The 19016-nt window shown below is 40.5% G+C and overlaps 2 protein-coding genes across 4 annotated transcripts; both read right to left on the reverse strand.

Annotated features, from left to right (window-relative positions):
• Positions 1 to 889: 889 nt before the first annotated feature.
• Positions 890 to 5433, reverse strand: LOC126597360 (uncharacterized). 3 transcript variants are annotated; one of them, XM_050264147.1, is made up of 7 exons: positions 5181 to 5433; positions 2983 to 4488; positions 2210 to 2887; positions 2049 to 2132; positions 1868 to 1943; positions 1436 to 1752; positions 890 to 1297 (listed from the first exon to the last, which is right to left on the reverse strand). In XM_050264147.1, the coding sequence occupies exons 2-7, from the start codon at positions 4297 to 4299 to the stop codon at positions 1190 to 1192; spliced, it is 2580 nt and encodes an 859-aa protein (XP_050120104.1). In that variant the 5' UTR covers positions 4300 to 4488; positions 5181 to 5433; the 3' UTR covers positions 890 to 1189. The 3 variants fall into 3 exon arrangements, with proteins under 3 accessions (XP_050120104.1, XP_050120102.1, XP_050120103.1); XM_050264145.1 differs by having other exon boundaries at positions 890 to 1301; positions 5181 to 5432; XM_050264146.1 differs by having other exon boundaries at positions 890 to 1301; positions 2983 to 4491; positions 5181 to 5432.
• A 1414-nt stretch (positions 5434 to 6847) lies between these two features.
• LOC126595668 (pentatricopeptide repeat-containing protein At5g66520-like) lies at positions 6848 to 8972 on the reverse strand. Its single transcript, XM_050261967.1, has one exon. The coding sequence runs from the start codon at positions 8906 to 8908 to the stop codon at positions 7034 to 7036; it is 1875 nt and encodes a 624-aa protein (XP_050117924.1). The 5' UTR covers positions 8909 to 8972; the 3' UTR covers positions 6848 to 7033.
• Between the last annotated feature and the right edge of the window lie 10044 nt (positions 8973 to 19016).

Genomic DNA, 19016 nt, shown 5'->3' on the forward strand with positions numbered 1-19016 from the left:
TGTTTTTAATTTTTGGGGGCTTTTTAGTCAGAACGGTATCTGAGATTGACATAACTCCTTACTTTAGTCATTTAGATTGAAAATCGATAGAAGTGGTCCTGAGTTTATCCATTGTCAATCAATCTCCGTTAAATTGGGGGTATCTTTGTCCAATCAACCCCTCAATTTGCTTTTCTATTTAATGGAAATTTTTCACAAAATGATCAAAATGATTTACGGTGGACAAACTTATGAACCACTTCTATCAATTTTAAAAGTCAGGGACTAAAGTAAGGAGTTATATAAATTTCAAAGATCATTTTGGCTAAAAAGAATGGAAATGTAATGGTAACTTTGGGTTGATTTGACATTTCAGTTATGGATGAAAGGTTTTCTTAGCCAAAATGGTTATTGAGATTGACATGACCTTTACTTTGGCCTTTGACAATGAAAATAGATAGAAGTGATCCTTAAGTTTGTTCACCATAAATCATTTTGGTTATTCTGTGAAAAATCAATCAATATCCTCATTAAATTGTAATATGAACAACTATGTGACAACCATTTTAAGAATATTTTTATCAAACTAACCGCTCCACTTAATGAGAATATTGACATAATTTTCACGAAGGGACAAAAATGATCTACAGTGACCAAAATATTAGAACATCACAATGTTAAGATAAAGTTTAGGAAAATAATAAATGAAAAAAGAAGAAACTTGGTTGGTAATTTCGGAATTCTTAGAAAATAATTTGAACCTCCTATATTTTGCAGGATTTTAAAATTTTAAAATTTTTATGTATCCACCGTTTAATGCTTTTTTATTTCTTCTAAATTTATCTGATATTTGTATCCGTTACGTGTATCTAACATAAAATCATATTAGACAATGTAAAGGCTTTGGAGATTCAAAAAGCGGTTGAGTTAGTAACATTTGAGCAAAAAGGTTGAAGAATATTACATGTAAGGACGCCCTGTTTTACTTCCATAGGTAACTTGCAAAACAAGTAAGCTGGAATATATTACACCACTAAGGCAGAGCTTCCTCACCACCATTGCATCTTTGTTAGTTGAAGGTCTACAACTTGCTAATCACTCAAGTCATCATGGAAAAAGTTCATCTCACCTTCCGCCCCCTCCTCCTCCTCGTCATCATCATCGGTGGCAACGCCAGCATTGGCCGGATTGACATCTGCATCAGCCAAGGTTACCAGCTCAATGGATCCGTTCCTAGTCTCTCCATTTGCAATTCCACATTCGTAATCAACGAGATCATTTTCGTATTCATCAACCTGTTCGATTTCGTTGTAAAGGACTTCCTAACAGAGAAATGATAAAGAACTTGATTTCAGACAATGCATAAGATTTCGTGTAGTTTTATAAAGAAGCCTTTGGTGTCAATGGCACAAAACCAAGCCACTCTGCCGGATAATAGAATCTACACTTGAAATACCTCATTGTCTAGCAAGTCATTTTCCGCAGCATCTACAATCCAGTCATCTAGCAACCGCTCTAACAGCACATTGTCAAGGGAGGTTGAATTTTCCGGCCTTCTTCGTAATTTTTGTTCTCTAAGACGCAAATTGTAATGAACGTAGATGAGGTCGTTTAACCTTTTTTGGGCCAAACGATTACTTCTCGGATTGTACAATTGATCGTATATACTCCAGTTATGCTCACACCCAAAAGAAGAGCATGTCTGACTCAATATACGCACAGCTATACGCTGCAGCTCTAAGCAACTTATCCCATGTTGTTGCCACCATGCAGCTAATAAGAAACAAGAAACAAAAACGGAGAAATGTATCAACTAATGGAATAACGCCCAGAGGGCATACATATACCGGAAATCTAAAACATATAGCATGGCAGTCTAATGCTATACCTGGATCAAGCTCTGTTCTTGTACTGATTGCCAATTCAGTTCCAAAATCAGCTTTAGCAGAATTGTAATCAGAAATCTGAGATGTTCGGATACAGAATGGGAAAATATAATAAGACCCCATCTCAATATATAAAACCATTCAGGATCCAAATAATGAAATCGAGTACGAAAAAACTATTACCTGCATAGATGCAGAAATCCTATTTGAATGGTCTGGCTCCAGCCGAACAATGCATTCGTTAAGTCCACGCATCACCTCAGTATGCTACACAAATTACCATCTGGATTAGGAAATAACTTAACATCATGATAAAAAACACAAGCAGCCATTGTTTCTCCTACCGCTGTAAAATCAGGTCGATATCTGTATGATGGATTTAAGTAGTAAGCAGCTACGTATACAGGGTGGTAGAACAGTGAGTTCCAATGACTCTCTATAACGCTCCAAAATGGTTCATATTTACGGACATGAATGGTTTTTATTGCAATCTTTGCCCTGTACATGTCATTATATATAGATGACATTGACAAGTGGTCACCATTCTCAACCTTTTGAAGAATTTGCATTATCGGGTCCACTGAATTCCTAACAAACTGTAACTTCTTCCAAAATGCAGCATTTAAGACAATATTTTCCACTTCTTTTCCCTCAAATGATTTGGAGCACTGAGATGAAATCCATTTGTTTGATTGAAACATTCTTTTAAGACCAGTCTTGTGGTCCAGCAAGCTTTGTAAGGTAGCAAAGCTAGAAGCAAACCGGGTGATAGACGATCTCAAAAGTTCCTTCCCCTGTGTGAAATCACTCTTCATAAAATTTAACAACCAAACTTGGTTGTAAATGAGCTTTGTAACTTTTTGGCCCTTCTCCATGCACTCCGCTACGCATCTTATCCTCAAAAAATCTTCAAGCGTTTGATCGATACAACTGGTGGCGCATGGGGTCCAGAATAAATTCTTTCTCTTCTCCTCAAGCATCTTTCCAGCAGCCTTATAACTAGGAGTATTTGGAGTGATTACCTGGTGATTAGACGCAAAGCAAAGTTAGTAGCATAAGACAGTTCGAGATGGGCAACTATATGAGAAACAAATAAAACCCAAATAAAATCAAATACCTGAACTACATTTTCCTCCCCCATCTCTTCAACCACTTTGTCCAGCAACATAAACAAATTCAAAGCATCTTCAACAATTTCAGTGGCATCAACTGAAGAAACAAAGTACACACCATTTGGACCGGAAGCCAACAAGTTTATCAATATTCTACCCTCTGTGTCTCTCCAACTGTCGGCCATAATAGAACAGCCAGTGGTTGCCCATGATGCCTTATACTCAGCCAGGTAGTTTCTAATGGTTGCAATTTCCTCTTGTAGAAACCGACCAGTTATTATTTGGCTTGGAGGTGCAACCATACCCTGCCCATATTGGCCAACCAATTCCAGCATCTTATGAAAGTATAGGGAGTCTGCTGCTTGTATAGGAACTCCTGCATGGTAAAAGAATTTGCAAATTCCGGAAATAACTTCCTTGTGGGAAATTTTATTTGACATTGTTCTGACCCTTGCTTGCTTGTAAGATTGTGGTGGAAAACTCTTAGGAGCTGTCAAGAACAGAGAATCGAGCCTTGATCTTTTAAATAATGGTTCAGAACCAGTGCTGGGAGGCAGCGACAAGAATGTATTTCTCAAATTTTGGCCCAATCTCCTATCACCATCGATGAAGCTTTCCTGGCTCATATGTGGCAGAACAGCTTCCATTTGGTCATCGTCTTGGCCTTCATTATCTGACAGAGGATCAAAATTTGAAATGTCCTTGGAATCGGGTTGTCTCTGTCTCCTTCCAGTACGATGCCATTTCATATTCTCCTTTATTTTAACATAGACATCATCAGGAGCATGTTTACAAGGTGCTACTTCTCCAGGAATTCTAGCTAAATGTTGTTTAAACCGATTGATACCACCACTAACTATTTTCTCGCAATAATTGCATTTCACCTTTTTCTTTTTCTCATCCTGAGCAACGCCATGTTCCCACCCAGGATCAACATACCCTAACGACCGAAGAGGAGTCAATTTCATAGCTAAATTCCTCTCACCCACCAACTGCTTTCCTTTGCTTCTATAACCAACATGCACATCTTCTTCGTCATCGTTGGATTGGAAATTCAGATATGCTTGGCCAATATCTTCGGAAAGCCTAGGTTTCTTATGAGAACGACTTCCTTTCATATTTTCTTTCATACGAAAGTATACATCGTCTGGAGCTTTATCACAATAAGTAACTTCTCCAGAAACTCGGGCTAAATGTTGCTTCAATCTGTATATTCCACCACTAACTATTTTTCCACAGTAATTGCATTTAACCTTTTTCTTCCTCTCATCTTGAGCAACGCCATGGTCCCATCCAGGGTCAACAAGTCCAGATGAGCGCATTGTAGCTACCAATTCAATCCATTTAAGAATTTATTCAAGAAACTACCGTTGTCTGATTCACACACTGTATCCTCAGCACTAACAGAAGTCAATATCTTTGATCATGCGATGTTGCATGGTCCATTGACACTAGTAAAAGAGGACGTTGGTGTTTACCGCAGTCCCAGTCAAGCAACAGGAAATAGGAACCTGCTGTAGATTTAAGAAAATGAAGGTTGTATTTTTGTGCGTTAGCTTAAGGGAAACATACAGGTTAATAACAAAGCATAGCAAGCACAAACAAGAAATCCATAACGTTGAGTATGATGATGGTAAAGGCAGATAACATCAAAAAATAGCTGTCACGATTCTTAAACGTGCTTGCTACATAGATACAACATCGGAAAAAGACATCCGGGTTTTAGGAACATATAACAGGTGGTGTTAAAATGTCATTTAACCGTTCAAATGAAAATTTCAACAGAAAAAAGTTCATAAAAAAAAGCTTCTCAAGCAACAAATGGGTTTCAAAACTCAATCCAAAACTTCCCAAGTAAATTTTTTTTCTAAGCATTTGAAGCAGCAGAGAATTACTTGAAACAACAAAAACGTCAAGAACTGAAGTAGTTACTAAATCATGGCAGAAAGCAAACATTGTACGTAGGTAGCTACCAGAATCATCATAAAAATAATCACACCAAAAGTTACTAAATTTGATGCAAATTACAATGAACCACCAATAAATACAGCTTAAATTTTCTAACACCAAAAATTCAAGGCTAAAAATTTCTAACACAATAATACGAAGAGGGGATAATCTGATTCCACTAAACCCAGCAAAAAAACTAGTATGCATGTCTCTGAAAACTGAAAAGTAAAAATCTTGCTCAAATTTTCCGTACCTGGGTCAGAAATTTCGACGAATCTGAAAGTTTTTGGATTTGGGTGAGAGAAATCCGGATTTGGCGATGATTGATACGTAAGAAGGAGGGGAAATCGATGGAAAATTAGGGTTTTTGACGGTCCGATTGGTGGGAAAAATTAAAAATTTGGGGGAAGGAGGAAGAACGAGCCGGGATCGTTCGGAATCGTGAGTCGCGAGTGGGATAGGTTCGACTCGATTGCTCGACCCGCCGATTTTTAGGGTTTCTGTTCTTTATGGTAAAGATATTAATCTTCTTTTTTATTTTTCACTATTTCCTACAAATAATTGATTTGAGAAAAAAAATGTTAAAAGATTAAAATATGGCGCATATAACACGGCTTTTGCCCCCAAAAAGTTTTTATTTTCTTTTTATTTGTTTTATTTTTCTTTTAAAATTCAAGACAAATATTTATATTGCAGAATTTAATTGTGTGAGTTTGACTCAGTGAGTGGATAATTATTCGTTGAATCGTCGCCAAAGGTCTTTTGTAACGGTTACAAGTTAGGCTAATCTTTCTTCTTGCTTAATCGGGTTTTAATACTGACACGTTGTACGCATTTTCATAATATATACTTGAGAAATGTTAAGAATTCTCTCAAAAGTAAGACTCTTTGTGGACTTCCTGTCACCTTATGTTTTTTATATAATATTTTATAATATTGACACACTAATTAACGTTAAATTGTAAGGTGACAAAAAGTCTATAACCCACTTTTTTTTTTTTTTTTGAGAAGCAAAATAACATTAAGAGATGGAAAAACCCTAGGAACACCCAAGGGTCCTAGAGTCAAACAACAAGGCACTAGTAGCTGTTGGAGGCTCACAGCCAATCCAAACATGGAAGTAATCTAAACCATGCCCACAAAAAGTGATGGCATCAACTACAAAATTAGATTCCCTCAAAATATGCTTCCAAGTAATAGAGTTAAAAGAAGAGGCCAGTCATTTGATATCTTCAACAATAGAACTGATACGCCGAAGTATGCTACATTGATAGAGACTCCTTAGCATTTCTCTATATACTTTTTAACAAAGAGGAGACATGAACTTTTAAGCATAAAACTATCGCCAACCCAAATGCGATCAAATTTTTGTCAAGAAAACCACAAATTTGATTAAACTAATGAGACAATTAAGTGGGGAAAAGCTTAAAATGGGTGTTGCAAGCTATTGAAAATTTAGTTTGATTTCATGATTTGTTTACCGTGGAGGATTGAGGAATTTATTTATTTTGGATGGGTAAGATATAAAATTTTGGTGGTGTGTGGGTTGTTAAGATGGCGCCAGAACAATTGAGGAAGGAAGTTGTGATAGATAAATTTGAATGGAGCGAGTGAATTTGCGTGAAAGAGGGAAAAACCCAAAATGGTAGATGATTTTGGGTAGAAAAAGGGATATGCAGCCACACCCTATCTTAACCAACTATTGGATGGACAAATCCGGTCCAATAGAGAGATTTTTCGAGGTATGTGAGCTGCTCTTGCTATTGAAGAGGTCCGTCCTTGTGTTTACTTACTTAGAATAAGTAGGTCATGAATTGACAAGTCAAAATGTGAGAGTGGGAAAATGAGTGTGAGAACATTTAACCCCTAACCCATCAAATTCTTGATATTTCAGGTTACGAATTGTAAATGAAACGTACCTAATGGTTTCTTCTTTTTTCAAAACAATTCACCCAAGAGCTTTTACTATTCGTTAGCAATTTATACAGGTACATATATATTCTATCAGTATATCAGTACTTAGATGAACATCCGGGCATACATACATATAGTTTTTTCTCAAGCAAGATGTCACGTATTTTCTGGACAACCAGACAGCATTCCTATTTACCAGTAATCTTTACAAGAACAGTCTCCCCTTCTAAAATGGTGGAAGCGATTTCTATCCCTCACGATTATTTCGCGGTGGAAAACCTTCGAGATGAGCTTGCTTGCCCGGTGGCAGTCTTTGCAGACTCGTAAATTCTTTGATATACGAAGAGTTTCCCCGGGTTTGGCCTTCAATAGGCCGAAGGCAATTGCAAGTTTCTCACTGTGGTAGTATAAAGGATTCTTCTTTTCCTCCTCATCAAGATCATGCAACACTCCCTCTGTGTCCGGAACATATCCTGCAGATCTTATAGATTGCAACATTTCATCGACTTTCGAATATATCTCTTTTGTCTGAGGATGAGACCCTCCGCCGGCAATAAATTCATTGACAGAGCCTTCCAGTTCAATCATGGAAAATCCAGGAACCTTCTTCACTCCCCTGTCATTCATCAATCTTCTCACATTGGCAACATCTTCCCACCTGTCCGCATTCGCGTATAGATTTGCTAACAACACATAGCGCCCGCTATTTTCTGGTTCCAGTTTGATTACCCTCCTCCCTATTTCCTCTCCCAGTTCAACATTTCCATGGATCTTACAAGCTCCGAGGAGAGCACCCAATACACCTACATCGGGGCTCATTGGCATCTCGTTTATTAGCTTTCTTGCTTCCTCCAGCCTCCCGGCTCTTCCAAGAAGATCAACCATGCAGCCAAAATGCTCTGTTCGGGGCTCAATACCGTGGACTTCAACCATGCTGCGGAAGTACTGCTGCCCCTTTTCTACTAACCCTGAGTGAGCACATGCACTAAGAACATTAACAAAAGTAATGTTGTCAGGTGCTACCATATCCCTTTGCATCTGCTCGAAAAGCTTAATGGCGGCCTCTCCCTTCCCATGCATTGCTAGCCCACCAATCATGCAATTCCATGATGAAATCCCTTTATGTGGCAACCCGTTAAAAACTTCAAAAGCCTTCTCCAGGCAACCACATTTGCAGTACATGTCAATGATCATTGTTGCAAGTTTCGAGTCCAATTCAATCCCGCTTTTCTCAATATATCCATGTATCCACTTCCCTTGTTCTAGAGCACCTAAACCTGTACAAACCAACAGCATACTAGCTGCCATGAATTTATCCAATTCTACATTTTCCACTCGCATTCTTTGGAACAAAGCAAACGCCTCGTGAAAACGATCACTCCGGACATAAGAGGAAATCATGGCATTCCAAGAAACAGAATTCTTCTCAGGCATCAACTCGAAAATTTCAAAAGCCTCATCAATGAAGCCACATTGGGAGTACCCAGTAATCAAAGTTGTCCAAGACACAACATCCTGGGGAATCTTGTCAAACACCCTTCTAGCTTCCTCCAAAGACTGAAACTTCACATACATGTGAATCAAATTGTTCTGACAAAACCCATCATCTCCAAACCCAAGTTTGACGACATGGGCATGGACTTGCTTCCCTTCTCCAACAGCACCATCAGCGCAACAAGCTCGCACAATGGAAGGGAACGTGTACCGATTGGGAGGGACAGAGTCCTGCAACATCCGTGAGTACAAAACAATGCAATCTCTCGGCAATTGGCATTGCAAGTAGCCTCTCATTACGGTGTTGTAAATGAATGCATCCGGTTGAGGCATTGTGTCGAACATCTGGAGGGCATAACCCAAATCGCCATTTTTGGAGAGGGCGCAAAACTTGACGACACATCCCATGGCTTCGTTGTCGGCGGCGAGGCCGAGCCTGATGACTTGGGAGTGCAACTGCTTGAGCTCCACCATAGTCGAGCTTGATTCAAGGCGGCATAACGGTGAAACGTCGATCCCGGGCGAGCTCAGGGAGGGTGGGGTGTATTGATGATGTACTAGGAGCGAAGTCATTCGTCAGCACCTACTTTTTCTGTGCGCATCAGAGATAAGATATTGTGGGCCCCAGAAATGGTTTTCTTTCTGCTCCTTTATCGCGGGTGGTGATATTCAACAACTTTTCCCACATTCTTTTATTTTTTAATACTTAATTGGTATCTTATTATTATTTTATTTTAAACTTTTATTTTTATTTTTAAACACTCAACCACATATGCCCATTTGTAACTCTTAAGTTCTACTGCCTAACATGAGAGATCCCAAAACAAGTATAAAACACCAATTATAAAAAAAAACATATAAGTTTCAGCAATATATAAATAAAAATAAAACGATTACCTAATGATATAGTATATATGCATAAGTTACATGAATTGTACAAAATACTAGTAAGTAATCCACATACTTTAATCCCCATAATAGTAGCCTCATGCCCCAAAAAATATATCAGATATCATTACAAGCTTTCACATCCTGCCTACACTATGTTTGACCTTTAATCTTGTGTTCAAAAGGAGATGTCAATGTTACCAAAAAGATATGAAACTCATGCACTCCAACCTACAAGAAAATAAAAACATGTCAAGAAAAGGAGAGAAAATTACAAACTTGATTAGTATTTTTATGGGGAAAATCAACAAAAATATATGTACCTTCATGTGTTCTTTATACATCTAAGCTATTATTAACAAAAAGTTTCTTTGGCAAATCATTATGCTGCTCACATCTATAAACAATGAACATTAAGTTATACATATATATAAATAATCATGACCATAGTAGACAATATTAAAAGATAAATAAAAAAAATGACATACCTGTCTAGCATGTTTCTAAGCCTTCTCCACTATTTCAAACTTTGAAGGACCGCGTTTTGTAGAGCTTGATTCTTTTCTATTTTTAGAACCCATTGGATGACCTTGTGAGGTTTAACATTAGGCTCAAGAGTTAATGGAAGAGAAGTATCAAGAAATTCACAAAGTTGCCTTTTGGTATCCTCTTTTTCAGTAAGAGGCAACTTTTCATACTTATCTTTGGACTCCAATAGAATGCCGCTTATTTGATCTCGTTCATTATCCAAGCTTACATGATGATCGTTGACAAACAATCTTCTATCAATCCTCCATTGTGGATGTATGTCATTTAGTTGTAAGACTTCAATATTCATCTCTCTAATCATCATGTGAGCACAAGGAAGACCCATTGTCTTGAGAAAATGACCCTTACATTGAGATGGAAGATCACTAGAACTTGATGCTTCATATTGATTATGTTTGTACCATACTTGACCAATCCCGAAACTACTGAGCACCGGTCAACATTATACCGTCAAGGACCTAGAAGAGTTTCCCTCCAACCAGGAGGCCAATCATAGCGCGACACGTGTCGACATTATAAGCCAATCATAGCGCAACATGTGTCAACATCAGAAGCCAATCACAACATGACACGTGTCAATGTCAGAATGAAACTAGAAACTCTCTACTATAAATAGAGATCATTCTCTCACAATATTTCCTAATGTCATTTGTACTAAATCATTTACTAGTATTCACTAAATGAGAGCTTGCACCATGTACTTGTGTAAACCCTTCACAATTAATGAGAACTCCTCTACTCCGTGGACGTAGCCAATTTAGGTGAACCACGTACATCTTGTGTTTGCTTCCCTGTCTCTATCCATTTACATACTTATCCACACTAGTGACCGGAGCAATCTAGCGAAGGTCACAAACTTAACACTTTCTGTTGTACCAAAGTCCTCGTTGATTTTGTGCATCAACATTTGGAACAACACTTATTCCCACTTTCTTCATCTTTGTCAAGCTATTTTCCACCATTCGTACACTCTCTTTTGACCAGGCATCCCTCTCCAACAGGGGAGCGAAGGAAGCCACAACACACAGAATGACACCCTTCTTGCACCTAGTGCAAAACAACGAAAGAAGGAAGGAAAGAGGGTTACTCTTCAAGCTAAAGTCGATGAGCTAGAAGCTCTAAACAACAAAATAGCAATGAAGAATGAGGTCTTCCAGAAGCAGTATGAGAAGCTTTTTGAGACGCTCCACAAAACTATGCGTACTCAAACACGCGAGCTTGTTACCCCTGTGGACATAAACCATCATCTGGGTGCCCCCCAACACGGAGGGTCATCTTCCTTCGACATGGGTATCCCTGATGAGGAGCGAGCTAATCATCAAAACATTGATCAACATGAGACTTCTCTCAACCCAGCTGCTTCGACCCGAAGCAAGAGAAGTGGAGGAAGACACCTTCTTGCAGAAGGGTTGGAAAGATCGAAAGTCGTTTATCGTGATTGCGGAGACTTCTTAAATCAACGTCGAGAGAATCCCCTCCACATATGCTCGAAGATCAATGACCCAAGGGTTTCTGAAAAACTCGGTCCCCTCATACGACCCAGGTCAACTGCCAATCTAGGGAAGGAACGGCATGTCCTAGAGGAACATGAAGGTACAGGGGACTCTGAGGTATTCCGACAGACTCGCCCTAGAAGTCAGTACGGCGAGTCCAAGGAAAAATCACACACCTTTGCTCAAACTTTCCTACTTCAAAGAAGCGATGGAGACTTACGAAAGAAAATCCTAGTGGTACATGACTCCACTCAAGACCCCTTTGTCCTATAGCTCTTTGAGGAAGTAAACAAGTTGAAGGCCGAACGTCAGGCCGAGATACCTGACTGGAACCAACCCAGGCATGGCCCTCTCATAAGGAGGATCATTGACACCTCCCTTCAAGCGAAGACAAAACAAAAGCTTGGTTTACAACTCTATACTGGAAGGGAGGACCCAATTGAACACCTTAACCTCTTTGAGTCCACCATGGCATATCAGATGCATATCGACGAAGAGTGATGTCTTCTCTTCCCCTCCACCCTATCTGGCGGAGCTCTAAACTGGTATTACCGTCTTCCACCTGAGACAGTAGACTCATTTGAGGAACTGAGGAAACTATTTGTCTCTCAACACATCTTCCAGACCGATCGCTTGCATTCTGCAGATGACTTGTACATTATTCGCCAGAAGCCAGACGATTCACTACGAGAGTATGCTGGTCGTTTCAGCCATGAGTATTCTCGCTGCGCTGAGGCAGATGACAAGGCCGCCCTCAAGGTCTTCACGGTAGGGCTACGTGATTGTTTCTTCAAGTACATAATCAATGCCAACACTTGGAAGATTTACTCTGAGGTGATGACACAGGCTTACAACCATGCCTTCGCCGATGCAATGACATATCAAGGGAAACCCCCCACAACCACCCCTTATCAGCAAGTAGGGAGTGGAAGCCAGATCCAACCAAATAAGAAGACCTCGACCTTCCAAACGGCAGCGGTGCCTTCATCTGCCTTACTTAATACTTCGCCAAGTCAACAAACATATCAATCTCAAGGCAAAAGGAAAGATTTACATCCTCACCAGTCTCATTTTAGTAAAAAGAGTAAGGGACACTACCGCGATAACCAAGGGTATCGCCATGATAATCCCCGACCTCAGGCAGTCAACATAGTGGGTCAAACACGTGTCAGGACAGCCCCTACCCCGAGGTATGAGGCATACACACCTTTGAACGCCATATGCGTGGACATTTACCCCAGCATAGCACACTTGATACCGAAGCCAAAGTCGAGGCACCCGGATTACAAGCCCACGAAGAACACGGGCACATTTTGCTTCTACACGAGCATAACGGTCATGACGGCGAGAAGTGTATCACCATTCGTGATCATATTGAAGTTTTGGCACGTGAAGGAAAAATTGATCAATTCCTCCTTCACCCTCCAAGGGGTAACCGTAACCAACGCTAGGTAAATGTGATATATTCCATAAGTGGTCGCACACCCATATCTAAATCTTCCAACAGGGCCATGAAAAATAGTGAACGACCTTTAAGGTCTGGCCACCAAGTGTTTCACGTGGAAGACATCATGGGAGGTAAGTATTAAAAGCCTAACTGGAATCCAATATGTTTCTACCCTGAGGAAGAAAGAGGTATCATCTAACCTCACAACAACCCACTGATCGTGGAAGCTCACATAGCCAACTTTGAAGTACGATGAATCCTGGTAGACACGAGGGCTTCGGTCAATATCATGTTTGCTGAAGCTTTCAGGGCACTTAATGTAGCTGAACACTTGCTCGACGGCTCGATTTCCCCTCTGATAAGCTTCTCTGGTGATATCGTGCAACCTTTGGGGAACATACACTTACCTTTCACCATTGGTACATGCCCTTACATAGCTACCATTACCACTAACTTTCTGATGGTTGATTGCCCAACGGCATACAATGTCATATTCGGACGCACAGGCATCAATGATCTCAAGGCCATGGTATCCACACATATGTTGTTAATGAAATTTCCAACCCCTTATGGCAATGGTTACATCAGAGGAGATCAACTTAGTGCACGATCATGTTATAACACTTCGGTCAAGCAACAACACATGCATGTGCCCAAGGAAACCCTTTCTATACATGACCAAGTCATAAAGACCAGCCCAGACGAAGCCAACTTGGATCTTCACGGTGGCAACAGTCAACCTGACGATCTTCGAGATGACTCTTTCACCCAGTAAGCACAACCCGTTGAAGAGTTGGAAAAGGTCTTTATCTCAAAAGATTATCTGGATCGCATGGTGAAGATTGGTAGCACATTGTCACCACCCATTCGGTTGGCATTGATCACTTTTTTGCAAGAGAACATTGAGGTCTTCGCCTGGTCATACGAGGACATGCCAGGCATCTCTTCCGATATAATCTGTCATCGCTTAAGTATTGACGCTAAGATTAAGCCAGTGAGACAGAAGCGAATATCTTATGACTCTGAACGGTACGAGGCAATGAAGGCAGAAGTTGAAAAACTCAAAGGCATAGGCTTCATCAGCAAAGTCAATTATCCAACGTGGGTAGCAAATGTTGTCCTTGTTAAGAAAAATTCGACCAAGGAAAGTCTCCTGCTCCGAAAGGTCTTGTGGAGAATGTGTGTTGATTACACCGACCTAAACAAATGATGCCCGAAGGATAGCTTTCCTCTTCTTCTCATAGACAGACTTATAGACTCTACGGCATGGTGTGAACTCCTGAGCTTCATAGATGCTTACTCAGGATACAACCAAATCCTCATGAACCCTCTAGACCAAGAACACACAGCCTTCATTACTGACATGAGACTATATTGCTATAAAGTCCTGCCCTTCGGCCTAAAGAATGCAGGAGCGACTTATCAGAGACTGGTCAATTCAATGTTCGCTGAGCAGATTGGGAAGAGCATGGAAGTTTACGTTGATGATATGCTAGTCAAGAGCAAACATGATGACCAACACATCACCAACCTATCTGAAACTTTCACCATTCTGAAGAGGTATCGAATGAGGTTGAACCCTAACAAATGTGCCTTCGGCGTAGGCTCTGGAAAATTCTTAGGCTTCATGATAAGCCAACGAGGCATTGAGGCTAATCCCCGAGAAGATCAAAGCAATCCTCGACATGAAGGAACCGGTAACTTCAAAAGACATCCAGAGCCTTACTGGCAAGGTGGCAGCCTTAACTAGGTTCATCTCTAAGGCCACAGACAGATGTGTTCATTTCTTCAAAGCACTTAAGGGAAGTAAGAAGTACATTACATAGACTGATGAATGTGCTGAGGCATTCAAGAACCTCAAAGACTACATGAGTAAAGCCCCCTTACTCTCCAAACCTAAGGTTGGTAACACTCTTATTATCTATCTGTCGGTATCGGCTTCAGCAATAAGTTCTGTTCTTATTCGAAAGGATGGTAATGTTGAACGGATTGTCTACTACGTTAGCAAAGCCTTACAAGATGCGGAGACACGATACTCCAACATTGAGAAATTGGCTCTAGCATTGGTCATGTCTGCTCGAAAACTTCGCCCTTACTTCCAAGCACACTCCATCATCGTGCTTACCAATCATCATCTTCGACAAATACTCCAAAGTCCTGACACTTCCGGGCGAATGATCAAATGGGCGATAACATTGGATGAGTTTGACATCTCCTACCAACCAAAGCCAAATGAGAAGGGCCGAGCAGTGGCAGACTTCATCGCCGACTTCACATATCATGTTGACATTGTTTCTACGCTTAAAGAAGTGGTTTCATTACCCTTGAAAGCTCAGAAAATATAACCAACAGCCCTAGCATGGAGTCTATATGTTGATGGCTCGTCCAACCAACAGGATTGTGGAACAGGACTAGTCCTTACGACCCCTGACAAAGTGGCGATGGAGTATGCTCTTTGTTTCAAATTCAAGGCGTCGAACAATGAGGCCGAATATGAAGCCTTCCTAACAGGCTTACGTTTGGCCAAACACCTTGGGGTTAAACGAATTGATATCTTCAGTGACTTCCAATTGGTGGTTAACCAGGTCACCAACAACTTTGACGCTAAGGATAGCTCAATGGCAGCATATCTCGCATAAACACAATTGTTGCTCAAGCACTTCCACTACCAAATCACCCAAATTCTTTGAGCGGAAAACAGTCATGCAGATGTTTTGGCTCGCCTCGTCTTAGCGGTGGAAGACAAGATTGGGAGAAAAATTCAGGTCGAATTGTTAGCAGCACCAAGCACCATGACTGCGGAAGTGTGCATATTACAACAAGGAGATAGTTGGATTACCCCGATTTATAGATTCCTTGCTCATGGCACCCTTCCAAATGACAAAGTCCAAGCTAAGCAGATTCGATACAAGGCTACCTGTTACTTGATCATTAATGACCAACTCTATGATCAGCCCTTGGCCCTTCGCCCAATGGGGACTTGATTTGATCGGCCCAATGCCTGCAGGGAAGGGCAAGGTTCGCTATGCAATCGTTGCAGTTGACTACTTCACAAAGTGGGCCATAGTAGAACCCTTGTCAACCATTACTGAGGCAAAAATATAAGACTTCGTATGGAAGAACATCCTTTGCAGATTCGGCATTCCCAATGCGATAGTCATTGACAACGGGCGACAATTCGACAACAATAAGTTCAGGATGTTCTGCTCTAAGTTCAACATCAACTTATGTTTTGCCTCCCCAGCTCATCCCTAGTCTAATGGACAAGTTGAAGCCATCAACAAAATAATCAAGCGAACTTTGAAAACCAGCTTGGACAAGGCTAAAGGTTGTTGGCCAAAATTTGTACCCCAAGTTATTTGGTCATACCGCACTTTGTATCGGACATCAACAGGAGAAACCCCATTCTCACTTGCCTTTGGTACAGAGGCAGTTGTCCCAGTTGAGCTTGAGCAAGCAACGTTCCGAGTCCAGAACTACATGCAAAGCAAAAATGACAAACAACTTACCCTCAACTTAGATATAGTCGAGGAACACAGAAACCAGGCTCACTTGAGGAATGTCGCCTACAAGCAGCGCATCTCCAACTACTATGACTCAAGGGTTAAACCTCATTCTTTTAAAGTAGGGGACTGGGTATTGAAGAAAAGATTACTCTGCGACAGAGTCCCGAGTGAAGGAACACTTAGTCCAAACTAGGATGGACCGTTTGAAGTTGTTGGCATCAGTCGCCCTGGCTCCTACAAGCTTAGAAGCTCTGATGGCAAGACCCTTGGCCATCCATAGAACGCTGATCACTTGAAGTACTATTACAAGTAAACTCACATTGTACAAGTGTTAAGCTTCAGTCGTTCGGCATCCTATGTAACGAAGACTATTTGACATGAATTCAATAAAGAGATGATTTAGACAACTCGATCCTAATCCTCTTACATTCCTAGCAATGAAACACTCGGGTTCAAAGCTTCAACATGAATGCTTCCAACATGAAACAAAGTCTAAGTATATGTCAACAAGACTATACAAATAAACGAACAGCTTCACAGTATATTCGTTCAATCATACATTCCAACACATTCATACATAAGCCAACTGTGCTTTGAAATGGTTCAACATATTTTGTGTCATTTGACACTTGCTACAATGTGCCTAGACACCTTGCTCTTATTCTCACCAACCAGGTGATGAAATGTGAAGAATGAACTCATCTTCATGCCACCAACCAGGTGATGAAATGTACAACCCATACTCTCCTTCATGCCACCAACCAAGTGATGAAATGTACAACCCGTACTCTAATATCATTTGGCAACTTGCCACTCATGCCACCAACCAGGTGAAGAAGGAACTCATCTTCATGCCACAAACCAAGTGATGAAATGTACAACCTGTACTCTTCTTCATGCCACTAACCAGGTGATGAAATGTACAACCCGTACTCTAATATCATATGGCAACTTGCCATTCATGCCACCAACCAGGGGAAGAAGGAACTCACCTTCGTACCACCAACCAAGTGATGAAAGCAACTCACCATTCATTCCACCTACCAGAAAACGAGTGGTACAACTTGTACATGTGAACTTCTAGCATTCACAAATAATCAAAAACCCTCAAGCTTGACAACTCAACTAGGGGAGCACTTATGCCAAACAAGAGTTATAGTCACCAACAAAGTCTTATTACAAGCCAACAACAACTTCAGTGCATGGCATACGAAGATCAAGCTATTCAGCCCTCTTGCATCTGCTTCAAACATTTCCCCTCTGTAACAATGCAAACACTATAACTCGTAGAAAGCTTCACACATTCTTGATCAAGACAGTGTGAAGCAAAACCAATTTATGGTGCCAACAAGAGCTTCATCAAAGGAGTTCAACCACAATTCTCAAAAGCTTCACACACTCTTGATTAAGACAGTGTGAAGCAAAACTAATTTATGGTGCCAATAAGAGCTTCATCAATGAAGGGCAACCACAATTCTCAAAAGCTTCACACACTCTTTATCAAGATAGTGTGAAGCAAAACCAATTTATGGTGCCAACAAGAGCTTCATCAAAGGGGTAAAACCACAATTCTCAAAAGCTTCACACATTCTTGATCAAGACAGTGTGAAGCAAAATCAATTTATGGTGCCAACAAAAGCTTCATCAAAGGAGTTCAACCACAATTCTCAAAAGCTTCACACACTCTTGATCAAGACAGTGTGAAGCAAAACCAATTTATGGTGCCAACAAGAGCTTCATCAATGGAGGGCAACCACAATTCTCAAAAGCTTCACACACTCTTGATCAAGACAGTGTGAAGCAAAACCAATTTATGGTGCCAATAAGAGCTTCATCAATGGAGGGCAACCACAATTCTCAAAAGCTTCACACACTCTTGATCAAGACAGTGTGAAGCAAAACCAATTTATGGTGCTAACAAAAGCTTCATCAATGGAGGGTAACTACAATTCTCAAACCTTCGAGGCAAATTCAAGACTGTTCGAAGCAAATTTAATTTATATGGTTCATCCAAACCTTTGACCACTACAAGGTGTGGCTTGTATCACAATCTCTTGCTCAACAGTGTGGAAGAAAAATTTGTATATGTTGTCTCTCCCACATTTTCAAATTTCTAGTTTTCCAAAGGCTTCACCCACAATAGCTTCACCTACAAAAGCTTCACCCATAAAAGCTTCACCAACAAAAGCTTCACCCACCACAAAAGCTTCACCCATAAAAACTTCACCAACAAAAGCTTCACCCACCACAAAAGCTTCACACACCATAAAAGCTTCACTAACAAAAACTTCACCCACAAAAGCTTCCCCCACCACAAAAGCTTCACCCATAAAAGCTTCACCCACAACAAAAGCTTCACCCACAAAAGTTTCACCTACAAAGCTTCACCTACAAAAGCTTCACACTATCTTGATCAAGATAGTGTGAAGCAAAATCAATTCATAGTGCCCAACAAAGCTTGACCTACAAAAGCTTCACCCACAAAAGTTTGACCCACAAAAGCTTGACCCACAAAAGCTTCACCTATAAAAGCTTGACCCACAAAAGCTTGACCTACAAAAGCTTGACCCACAAAAGCTTTACCTACAAAAGCTTGATCCACAAAAGCTTGACCCATAAAAGCTTCACCTACAAAACTTCAACACAAAAGCTTCACCTACAAAAGCTTTACACTATCTTGATTAAGATAGTGTGAAGCAAAATCAATTCATGGTGCCCAACAAAGCTTCAACCTCAAAGCTTCACCTACAAAGCTTCAACATCAAAGCTTCCCCTACAAAGCTTTAAAAAATATATAT

Source organism: Malus sylvestris, chromosome 13 (genome assembly GCF_916048215.2).
Source record: "Malus sylvestris chromosome 13, drMalSylv7.2, whole genome shotgun sequence".
In the NCBI taxonomy this organism is placed as follows: Eukaryota; Viridiplantae; Streptophyta; class Magnoliopsida; order Rosales; family Rosaceae; genus Malus; species Malus sylvestris.

Coding starts and splice junctions, on each gene's coding strand:
- LOC126595668 (XM_050261967.1), bottom strand. CDS start 8,908: ATGACTTCGCTCCTAGTACATCATCAATACACCCCACCCTCCCTGAGC.
- LOC126597360 (XM_050264145.1), bottom strand. CDS start 4,299: ATGCGCTCATCTGGACTTGTTGACCCTGGATGGGACCATGGCGTTGCT. Junction 2,888..2,982: donor GGGAGGAAAATGTAGTTCAG/GTATTTGATTTT, acceptor TCTAATCACCAG/GTAATCACTCCAAATACTCC. Junction 1,944..2,048: donor GGATTTCTGCATCTATGCAG/GTAATAGTTTTT, acceptor CGAACATCTCAG/ATTTCTGATTACAATTCTGC.